Source organism: Macrosteles quadrilineatus, unplaced genomic scaffold (genome assembly GCF_028750875.1).
Source record: "Macrosteles quadrilineatus isolate MER2022 unplaced genomic scaffold, UCM_ALF_1.0 Scaffold_6__1_contigs__length_79288215, whole genome shotgun sequence".
Taxonomy (NCBI): Eukaryota; Metazoa; Arthropoda; class Insecta; order Hemiptera; family Cicadellidae; genus Macrosteles; species Macrosteles quadrilineatus.
The window spans coordinates 71,291,193-71,303,432 of record NW_026542599.1 but is presented as its reverse complement, the minus strand read 5'-3'; the positions used below and the strand labels follow the sequence as shown (position 1 = coordinate 71,303,432).

General features: G+C 33.3%; 1 protein-coding gene across 1 annotated transcript; it reads right to left on the bottom strand.

The window, feature by feature from the left end:
* Positions 1-264: 264 nt before the first annotated feature.
* LOC128996266 (uncharacterized) lies at positions 265-3,331 on the bottom strand. Its single transcript, XM_054421463.1, has 3 exons — positions 3,231-3,331; positions 1,180-1,332; positions 265-485 (listed from the first exon to the last, which is right to left on the bottom strand). The coding sequence occupies exons 1-3, from the start codon at positions 3,321-3,323 to the stop codon at positions 285-287; spliced, it is 447 nt and encodes a 148-aa protein (XP_054277438.1). The 5' UTR covers positions 3,324-3,331; the 3' UTR covers positions 265-284.
* Between the last annotated feature and the right edge of the window lie 8,909 nt (positions 3,332-12,240).

Here is a 12,240-nt window from a genome sequence, read left to right as displayed (position 1 = left end):
CTCCCTGTTGCAGCAAACCTAAGTAGGTACTCATTAAACTAATTCTGTTTAAATAGGGAATAACTTAAATGTGATATTTTTAAGGAGACATTTTAGTTTAAATCCAATCAGCCAAATGGAAATTCGCTAAGTCTGCAGGTTAGCTGCGGCGGGGGTATTTACATATACTGTGGTTCTTAAACTCTAATTCAAGACCCTCACTCACTCACAATTCACATTGCACATTGTTTTTTATACGCAGCTGAGTTATAAGTCATTTATGTTAAAGTGATTGTATTTACTTCTCATAAATCTTCATTCTCACTGTTATAACCAATGAAGTCTAATTCTACACAGTTGTGTTCAACGTGATGACTTTCCGGAGGTTTATGGATTGTCGATAGTTCTGAGAGGTTTGATGTTCGAAGGTTCAAGTCCATAATGTCTAAATGTTCTACACCTTCGTCACGAGGCAGACGCCAGTTCAAAGTCTTTATGTGGAGATCCTGCAAGAAAAAACGTAGCATGATATCTAAAGATACAAGATCTTTATGTGGTGATCCCCAAAGAATAACACAACATGATTTGTGTGTATTCAAGGTTTTTATGTAGATGTCCTGGAAGAAAACACAACATTATATCTAAATGTACAAGGTGTTTATATGGAGATCCTCTAGGAATAGCATAACATGACCAACATGACATCTTACTGTTCAGGGTATTTGTAAGATATCCTGAAAGAAAAAACATAGCATCGATGATTGATGATACGACATTATTTGAACATCCTTTAAGAATAACACATGATATCTAGATGTACAAGGTAATTATGCAGATCAGATCTTCAACGTAAACGTAAACATTTCGTGCACTGCAACATAATATAAAATTTGACCTTGGACAACATGTAGAGGTTTTGGAAAAAATTTTGCATTTTTACTTTTTAGTCACCCCTAAAATGCTAAGTCATTTCGATGGTCAGTCCAACCTTGATCATCCAGATGGCCACATCGATGAACTGGAAAACATTTTGGCCGATCTTATAGATTACTTCAACGCATTCGAAATGTCAGCCATATCCTTGCCATCGAGTCAACTCTTGACGACCATTTTCAGGAAGATCATCAGCAAGAGTCTATCAGTTAACCATGGGAGCCTAGCTTATAATTTTAGTTGTTACAGTTCTATAGAAAGACATACCTGGAATTTCGGGGAAGTACATTGCACTGGAGGACAAATATAGTGTCCAAGTGCCCAAGTGAAAACTAGAGTGAGAAAACTGATGCTGAGCACCAGAAGACACGTTGAGGCAGAAGTTTCCGTGGAGCAGCAAGACTGCCTCAGCAACGTAGTCTGCAACAAAATGATCTGTTTTGTTTCATCTATGCAGTCACTGAGATATAAATACAACTGTCATAACAACTCTGCTAGAAAATCGACACGTTATAATATTTATAGGTTGGCACCAACTAGGGGATTAATTGCGTATGCACAATCCCCCAACCCCCTAGTTCGAAACTAAGCGCAATGTACCTTATTCCATATTTGAAATGGTGGCCAGCTCCAAAATTCTCTAATTCAGTGCTACCTCCAGTTGCATGTTTAGATCAGTGGGTGCAGTTAGATGTTACATTTTGAAATTTGCCACACTGTTTTCTTAATATAAGTAGCAACAGTTTTAATACCGCGTACATTGTTGAAATATTTGTTGGGAAGCATCATTCGATTCAAGAACGTGTTATAATAATCGCTAAAACCTTCACCAAAAGTGAAAGGATTATTAATAACGTGATTTCAGTTAATATATGTAGGCCTTCACTGAGAATCATTTTCTGGCACCTACCTAGTTAGTTGTAGTAGGTGTTGTGTCCCCCAAAGTTAAACGTCCTGCGAATAAATAGGTGATAGATAGTTTCAATGACAAATAAAATCAAAATCGGATTTATTTAAACATAGATTACATATACAAAATAAAGTTTTTATCAAAAATAAAGTACAATTATAGGTAGTAGCTTAGAAGCATCACATAAATGCAAATGTAACACGATCAGTGTTAGATTTTCAAAACCAGTACTACCTCCACCAAAATAATAGGCCTACCATTGACTATTGGACTAGTTGTATTTATAGTCAAAGATAATAATGAACTGTTAAGCATATGATGTACAACAACTTTCTCGAATTGTTGTTTCGGTTATCGACATTAACAGCAAACCCCATGTGCTCTTAGCACCACTGGATTATTTCCTTCAGAATAACTCAAAGCAGAAGGTTTATGAAAACATACCAAACAAAGTCTACAAACAGAGTGTGTAGAGTTATCCATCAAATTGCTCCACGATAGAACGGGAAAGTGATGAAAACGTGCTAAATTCCTTAGGGACGCACGTAACGGCTATTTGATACATCCGTTTCATGTTTATTTTAATTTATAACAATTGTGTCTAAATAAAAGTTTAATTTTGAGCATAATATTTAGTATGGTCATTGGTAAGCTGATTACTTACGCCTAGTAAGTAAACTATGCGTGTACTTAATCTCAAGTAGTCTTTAACTTAAATGCCCTATATTTTCATTGTTACGTTGGTTCTCATTTAGTAACATTTTGATCGCTCTTTTATATATTAAAACTGTGAATGTGTGTTCCTTGCTACTCCCTATGTAAATGTACATTTGCTTATGTGTATTCTTGATGTATCAGTATGTTGTCGAACATTATTATTACTGATTTCTTTAGGGTTATATATTATTAGTGGGCAGCAAAACTATAAGCATTTGCATGGATGTCTTTTACGTATTTATATAGTGTGTGATGATTTACTATTTAGGTTAACGTTCAATTACAAAATATATTGTGTGATGGGTAATAAGATTTGCACTGTTACCCATAAAAACTACCTAAGAAAGAGTAAAAAGGTGCTATAGTCTGTATGATGGAACCTGTCTCCTCCTTCGTCTACCTGGGGAACGAATCTGTCTACCCCCTTAAATCGTTGGCCAGTCCCCCAGGTAGTCAGTAGACAGGTTCCATTATCCAGACTATAATGAAAAATTGAAGTGCCTCAAATGTATTGGTTCCAAACTTATAATCAGATTTTAACCTCCAAATTGATACTTTTACTACAATAGTCAGATGGGGAGTACCTAACAATAAACAATAATTTTTCGAAATTAGTGTGATCAAAATGTTACTTACTTTACACAATTTTAAATAAACTAAATATTTACAAGAAACAGTTTGCATAACATACCGAGTGCGAATCCTGGAGATCTATTCCCAAAAGTTTAGCCCTCCGAATAATGTGCGAAAGTCGTTTTCGAGCGCTTACAATTTTCCCCTTCATCACAAAACAGATTTGGATCATTCTGTAAGACTCATTTTATTTCTGAACTTCACATGTTTACCATTGTATTTTACACATTCCACAAAAAGACGAAGTCGAGGTAAGCTATAGAATTAGGAATACTAAATTTGAGTAAAGTTGTATAATCACACAAATTAGAACGTTCAGAAATTTAACTTTAAAGTTTACAACACGTGACAAACACGAGAAAGTTCCGTTTTGAAGGATCGCGAAGTGTCCTGTGGTACACGTAGGACGAAACTGACGCTCCAGGAATGATACTGGGGGTAACTTTCCTTTGCCACCCTCTCCTCCCAAAAGACTGCACCCCCAACCACCCTACATGATGAGATACGTTGTTGGTTACAGTTGTAAATTATTTAGAAAAACTAAAATAAATATATTCGTGTACATATCCTATCCTATATAAAAGGCAAGGATGTACCTTAAAAACCTTTTACCCAGCTCGTGTGCATTGCAGGAAAAATCTACACATACTGTTAGAAAGATATTTGCCTTAGTACAGAATCCCTTTATAAATTAAAATAGGCTAAAAAATAAGCACAATATATGAATTTTAAATAATAAAAAATTACATGGGCCATATTTACTGCTATATGCTGGTGACGAAATATTAACGAAATGTAAACAGAAAATGAAAACAAATGGAAGAAATTACAATCTCACGTTTTATTTACAGCGTGTGGTGGAAATAGAGAAGTTTGCATATTACATATTTTTGGTCGAATTTGCGACCACGGGGTGACCTCTAGTTACTATAAATCGAATAATGATTTTTTGTGGGGAAGCTATTTGTTTACAGCGGACTAGTATTTATATATATTTTATTTGTCACGGACAGTAATGAATATGTTCTTAATCGAATATTTGTGGTGAATTTTAGAGCAATATGATTTCAATTAATGTGTTCAATATAGCCTAAGTATCATTTTCCTATTCTAAAACCCATTGAGTCATGTGTTATTGCTAAATTCCTTGTACAGTTTGATGAAATGTTCACTATTTTAACAAACATTTTTTTTAGAACCTGGACTGGTTCCATCTAACATGAGTCAGTATGGGCAATGGTAAATTTGTAATAGTATTCGACTTAGTATACTAATAATTACTAATAATAATTTAATAGTAAATTGTAATGGATTACGACTTGACTGTACACTGGACTCCAAACATTACAGCATACTTACAGTTTACCGTAGCCCATCCATGAATATTGATTTGTTTTTAAATGATCTAGAAACCTACTGCATTACTACCAACAATTCAAATACTCACATTTTCATGGGTGATATAAACATTGACATTTTACCAGAGTCAAAACAAACCAATCTTAAAGAGGTTTACTTAAATATAATGTATTCAGCGGGTTTTATTGAATTAATAAATAAACCTACAAGAGAAGTTAACAACTCTTAAACTTGCATTGATCACATTTTTGTCAAACACTATGACTGTAACAAGCTGACTTCGTGTGTACTTACAACTGACATAACTGATCATTACACTCTTATAGCAAAAATTGAACTTGAAAACATTACAGCTCAACCTGAAACCTGCAACATGTACTTGGACTCGGGTGTTCTGAGTGGCTTGATGGCGGTCCAGTCGTGGGATCACGTCCTTGCACATCAGGATGTTAATGATTGTTGTGACGCATTTTTAAACACATTTTCTAGTTTAAAACTTAAAGCTATGCGTGTAATAAAACCCACCTCTAGATTTAAGAAATTAAAGCCATGGATAAACACAGAGTTAATATTTGCTATTAGAAAACGAGATAAAATGAGTAAACTGGTTAAAGCCCGACCTTTTGATGAGCAATTAAAATTTCAATTTCAAGCTTTTAGAAACCAGTTATCAAATAAAATCAAAACTACAAAACAAAACTTTTACAGAGAAAAAATAACAGCCTCTGTTGACAACCCCAGATTATTTTGGAAACATATAAATGAATTTAATGGAGCAAATATAAAGAGATGCAATTTTCCTGTTTCACTTTTCCAGCAACCGTCAGACTCAAGTGGAGGGGGTTTGGGAGCGGTGGCTAACTCGTTTAATGAATTTTTCTCTAGTGTTGGTAATAGGTTGGCGAGCGAGTTGCCACCGCCCGTGGGTCCGCCACTGGTCGACGATGCTTTGTTCAGTGTAGGACAGGGGCGTGAACTGCGACTGGAGCCTGTCCAGTGTTCCCAGATTGGCCGTAGTCAAATATCGTACACGCGGTCCTAAATTATCGTATTTCACGAAAAATTATCGTACAATTTTAAATAACAATCGTAACTGGCTTGAGTATTGAAATACCTAATAGACTTATATATTTTTTTATTATAAATCTCAAAATCGCCATAAAACCATATTATTTTTAGTTTTGCACGTTGTAATCATAGTAGGTAACTGATATTATGTGAATATTTCTCAACCTCAACACAAACACTACACCAGTATTTTCCTTCCACCATGCACTCATGGCCACCTTTAACTACAGGCCGCGGCCTGGTAGAATTGGCATCTCCACAAGTGGTATGTTGTTCAGTGACAGACGTCTCATAAGATAACATGGCAGACAGGTGATATCAGCTCATTAATTCACACTTTATTGATTTCAATTTAAATTTATACACATAAATTTATTAAAATATTGAAAAAAAGACATACAGAATTGAAAACCGAAACAATATGAATTAAAAATCTATTATGTACATTTTAAGCGGAGTCAATATTGTCATAGTCCAGTAACCAATATTTCGTTAATACACAAATACCATTAGCTGCTTCACTTCCAAACAAAACAGCTGTTACAACACCTCTTGTGATGTTGCCACTTTGAAGGCCGAGGCCTGGAGTTAAAGGCGGCCGTGCGTGCACCCGTGCACCTGCACCATCGATCTCTAAAATAGAGATCGATGGCGTGCACTACTACACCAATAATTCGCCAAATGGGCGAGATTATGTACGGAAGGTCTGTTCTTATGGTAACAGACTTTCTCGTGGTGTAGGAGAAGCAGAAGAAGCGAAGCAGAAGCATTCAAGCAGTTTAGAAGCACATTTCATGGAAATGGTTTCGTTTTAATTTTATTCATACTAACAGTTAACTTATAGTTTTCATAAGATTGATTTTTTATTTATTGATTTTTATATCCCATCTCTAATAAATACTGAGTTTTGATTTAAAACAGCAAAAATGTTTCCAAATTTTTGGGTATAACCTCCCAAACCAATTTTGTAAAAGAGTACTATTCAATTGCCCAAATTATCGTACAAATAGCATTATCGTACGGTGACGTATCGTACATCGTACGGGAGGCTAAATTATCGTACAAAACGATAATTATCGTACGTCTGAGAACACTGAGCCTGTCTCTGACAGTCGGTTGGCTGAGTGTGTGAGGGAAATGCGAGGCGGTTCTGCTCCCGGGTTCGATGAATTTCCAGCCAAAATACTAAAAAATCATCTGCAAGACATTTTACTACCTCTCAAACATCTTATTAACTTGAGTATTACTTCAGGCATTTTTCCAAACAGATTTAAAATAGCTAAGGTAATCCCTCTGTATAAGTCTGGGCAAAAAGATGACAAAAATAATTATAGACCAATCTCATTGTTAAGTGTACTATCTAAAGTGTTAGAGAAATGTGTCAAAATTCAACTCCAAAATTATTTGGATGAACATGGAATTTTATCAGAACAACAGTTTGGGTTTAGAAAAGGTAAAAATACTACTGATGCACTATTTCTTATCAATAAAACATTAATCGAGTCAGTGAATAGAAATGAAAAAATACTAATTGCATTCATAGATCTTGCTAAAGCGTTTGACTCTATTGATAGGAAAATTCTTTTCAAAAAGTTAGAATATTTGGGAGTAAGGGGTTTAGCCCTGGCATGGTTTAAAAGTTATTTAAGCAATAGGACTCAAGTAGTATCAATTAATAACGTAATTAGTGATCAAATGAATGTAGATTTTGGAATTATTCAAGGTTCTACAATGGGGCCCTTATTATTTTTAATTTACATAAATAACATAGATAAAATTGATATTTCTGGAAAAATATTCTTGTTTGCAGATGACACAGCAGTAATCTTTAGGGCACGTACTTGGGAAGAGGTTTTTAATATTGCATCATCAGAATTACAAATTTTAAAAAGATGGTTCTCAGAAAATATTTTAACAATGAATGTCAGTAAAACAAAATGTTTGCCTATCGCACTTCGTCCCGCTAGCGAGCCGCCCGCCGAACTCAGACTAACCTTGCACTCATGTGGCACCGCAGGCAGCGATTGCAACTGCCAAATTATTGAAACTGTGTCGCAGTATAAATACCTGGGCATTATAATGGATTCTAAATTGAAATGGGAAAGCCATATAATTTTTTTAAAAACAAAGCTTAGAAAAATGATTTATGTTTTTTATCAATTGGGTCAAATTTTACGACATGACGAAATTAAAAGAATTTACTACGCATACGTTCAATCTCATCTGCAGTATGGTTTAATAGCTTGGGGAGGGGCTTATTCATCGGTAATTGAACCTTTGTTCGTAATTCAAAAATCAATAATTAGAGCTGCGTTAAGAAAACCGAGACGTTATTCTACTGATCATTTGTTCAAAGAATCTCAGCTTTTATCAATAAGGCAGCTATATGTTAAAGATTTATTAGCTTATTCATACATTCATTTGGACCTTATCGCCTCGCCCGTAGTTCATAACTATCATACCAGAAACTCAGTGATGATAGGATTACGGGTACCAAGAGTTCTCAAATCAATCAATTTAACAAATTCCTTTTACATTGCTAATTGCTTGTTGCGTAATATTCCTCCAGAAATTAGGGACCTGCGAGTGTCACTGAGTGTATATAAGAGGGTTATCGCTAATTGGCTGATGGAAATAGGCCTTGACAATACAGAGTCGCTTATCAGCCCAGAATATCTCGTTTAGACCTAACCAACTGATAACTGGACTATCTATTGTACCTTCTACAGCACTCTTACTTGACGGAATCTACGCCTCAGTAGAATTGGGAATTGAAAAAAAAAGTTATTGAGTTGCACATTGTGTATGGTTATTAGGTTGTTACAATTATAATTGTATATTAAATTAAATTGTATGCTTATTTTACCAAGTTATTGTTTTTTTTTAATTCTTTTTTTATGTGTAGTGAAGTGTGAAGAACTTTTATTTTGATGAAGCAGCCAGTAAGGACTCTATCACGCACAGGTCATTGTGACCCATGTGATATTTTTATTTCTTAATGTATTTGCTGCAAAATAATGTGTATAAATAAAGAATTTCTCTCTCTCTCTCTCTAAATAATTCCTAAGTTTAAAATCAACGCTGCTTATTATCAGACCATTAATCGATTCGAATTCTAATGATTAAAAATTGAACTCAAAATTTGATTCGGCTGAGTCATTTAGATGGTTCAAGAGCTAAACGAATGTAGATTATTGTATACCACAGTCTAAAGTGTATCAACAATTTTTTTACTATTGAAAAGTGGGAAAAAAATACAAACCCAAACAATATATTCACATTACCTAAAAATCGTAGTAATTGAAGTAAACGAAGGTTTTATTTATTTTATTAAGGTTTTAATCCAGTACGTTATATTTATTTCGGTACACAATTATTCATAAAGGCATTTACAAATATTCTTATATATATTTATAAGAATATAGTTTTGGTGTTTAAAAACCTTTTTTATAAATGGAGTTCGGATACTAGTGGACATTGTAAAGACATTTAAGTCAGTTGGATTGAAGGATTCATGTTTAATTAAATTTGTAATCTAAACTAATTGAAAACAGAATTGACATCCATGTTTTATACAACTGTATGTAATATCATCAACTAAGTTAGCAATACAAAAGATTCAAGAATAAAAATTTAAAATTTACCACTTCTACTCTTTAAGTATATGAGTTTAAAAATTACTGCATAAGAAAAATGCATATACTTTCAATTCTTATGTATTTAATACAGGTCTATAAATAAAGAGGTTTGAAAGGATAAATTTTTAAAAACTTCTCTGAACTAGGATAATATCATATTTAACATATTTTATCTATACTAAAACGAAAATCGTATTTGTCAAAAGTTAACATACTAAAAATATACCACACAAAGTTTCAAAGTCACTTTCCAATCCAAGTTATAACTACCAAAACTAGTTTAACTTGATGCAAATATACACTAGAATGCTAAGAGAGGTGTAAACTCCAGTTTCAGATCCATCTAAACTAAAGTGAATGTTTTCCATCGACGTTTTGTTAGAAAGTCGACGACGCGTTGAAACTGAAAACTCACTGAAAGCAAAGTTGAGACGAATCAACTTGGAATGATATATCTGTTGCAATCCTCGTTGAATATGTTGATCCTTTTGTGGAACAGTCTTTGCAAAACTGTGTTTTATCATAAACCCTTTATTTTTACTATTAATTTGTATACTGATGATTAAAATGCCTAACAAGATTGTTACTTCACACACTAATGGTTTTTTTTTACCCAAACGTGAAATATGTAGGATGTGAGATGCCTTGTGTAGCTTTCTAACTAAGAAGCTGTTTTATGATAATTATACTTTAAGATACAGAATAAATTAAATATATTTGTGGTAAGATTCACTCGTGGCTGTTGCAGCCGTTTTGTTCTGTTCTTTTTTTAAGAGCACTACAAAATGTTTGGCCTTAGATTTTAAATGTTACCAAACAGTGGGATTTTTTAGAATATTATTGGTGGTGATCAAATGATTTTCGAATTATCTGAAATGATCCATACAACCTTTGACTATTGATACTATCCAATAGTCTATGGTACAGGTCAAATTAATCTATAATTACTTCAGGCGTTGTACATGTACAACCATGATCTGATATTGTCGTCACATATGTTAAACGTACAACAATTATTCCCCAACAGCTGTTGACCTGTGTAATGACGTCATTAAGTTCCCTCACGTTGCAGAAGGTCCAGAATGACCGAAGCTGTGATGTTGATTGCCCAATTATAATATCACAGATGTGTTGGGTTCAGAAGGTTGTAATGTTTTTAATCCCTTGGTTTGGAAAAGTCTAATGAACATTTAAATTATCGGAGGGGAAATGTGTCAACAATATATCTTCGTACAAGAACTCAAATCTTTCTGTAAAGAGTTGTGTAAGCAACTTGCTCATCGGCGCCACTTAATTCCTGGGCAATACTTTATTTATAGTGGTCTGAATGATTTTGAAATCACCCAGACGTTCATCCTCTCTTGATTTCATAGACCATATTTACTAGAAAATGAAAATATCTTAAATAGCTATTTTCGCCTATTGGGTCTGATGATGATTGGAGTGTCCCATCGAAATCGATCACCACTTACCATCGTTTGTATATTTACCGTCTTGTGAGTAACAGTATAAGCGTAAATATATGTTTTAAGTGTTATAAGACGTATCTTTATTTACTTTCCGTCTAAAAAAGAGCTAAATCATTAGGAATCTACACTATTATACCGTTTTGTTTTTAATTTTTTACAGTTTAAAACTAATATAAGTTTATGAAATTAAATCCAGTCGAAATCATATTGCATGTAATATTCGCATAAATGTTCAAAGTTTTCGATACTAATTGAGATAAACACAATTATAAATATTCTCTTAAATGTTAATTTGACTATAATAAGTACTTTTTGTTAACTATTATTTATTGTTTCAGCTGAAGAAATGTGCATTAAATAATCATTTGGCGAAAGATGTGGAAAAACCTGCCCTGAGGTGGCCACACTTCTTGTAGCAGGTAATTTAGGATCTCTGATCATTTCTTTCTTATTTTTTTTGTGATTTTTGCAATATTTCTAATCAATACCAACAAATCATCAAGTCGTTAGATGTACAGATTTATTAATTTTTCTACTGTACTTAAATAAATTGTTACTATGTTGTTGTAATGTTCTTTTTTTTACTGAATACAGACAATATCATTTGACTGAACTTTCTATTTAGGACAGCTGGGTTTATTATTACGTAGAAATCAACATTTTGCGAATAGCACACTGTCTAAAAACAAAATTAATCACGGTCTAATTTTGTTTGATTAAATTTACCAATTAATATCTTCAGCTTTGCATTTCCATTTTACGAATAATAATTGGTTCATTTAAATAATATCACAATCGAAACGAGGGAATAAAATATTTTTAATCTGAGCGGAAATGTTTTATACATTCAATATCATTAAGTATTCAATGAGGCGGCTAGTTATACTTGTAAATGTCTTCTTGCGTTAAATTTATAATTAGATTGAATTCATATTTCATTGTGTGGTGTACCAGTGAAATCTACTTGATTTGCTGATATCGAGTAGTCGAATAATCAAAATCAACATATAATTTGTTTACCGATAGTCACATCGAACAGCTATGGAAATAAAATGTGCAAATGTGTTTTGGATCAAGGTTAAACTCTAAAATAAACTAAATCACTAATAACAATATTTATTTCTTAAACCTATTAAAATTCTCCAAGATATATATATTAATAGGTTTCTTCAAAACCTGTTTTCTCAAATCGTGTACATCGCATGGAAAATCTACACATACTGTTAGACATATATTTTCCAGTAGATGTGCAGAATCCTTTTATAAATTAAAATAGGCTAAAGAATAAACACAAGAATTCAATTTAAAATTTTTAAATAATTACCATGGGCATTATGGGTTGCCATGCTGGCGACGAAATAACAACGAAATATAGACAGAAAATCAAAACAAATAGATGAAATTCTAATCACATGTTTTATTTTACAGTGTGAGGTGGAAATAGAGAAGTCTGTACATTACATGTAATATGTTTGGTCTAGTTTTCGACCACTGGACGACCCCTAGTTTGTTTTATTCAAGCAGTTGAGTAGAA

Excerpts from the sequence above, each read along its gene's own strand:
- LOC128996266 (XM_054421463.1), bottom strand. The coding sequence starts at position 3,323 with ATGAAGGGGAAAATTGTAAGCGCTCGAAAACGACTTTCGCACATTATT. Across the intron at positions 1,333-3,230 it reads ATCTCCAGGATTCGCACTCG|ACTACGTTGCTGAGGCAGTC; the intron begins GTATGTTATGCA and ends ATTTTGTTGCAG. Across the intron at positions 486-1,179 it reads GTACTTCCCCGAAATTCCAG|GATCTCCACATAAAGACTTT; the intron begins GTATGTCTTTCT and ends TTTTTCTTGCAG.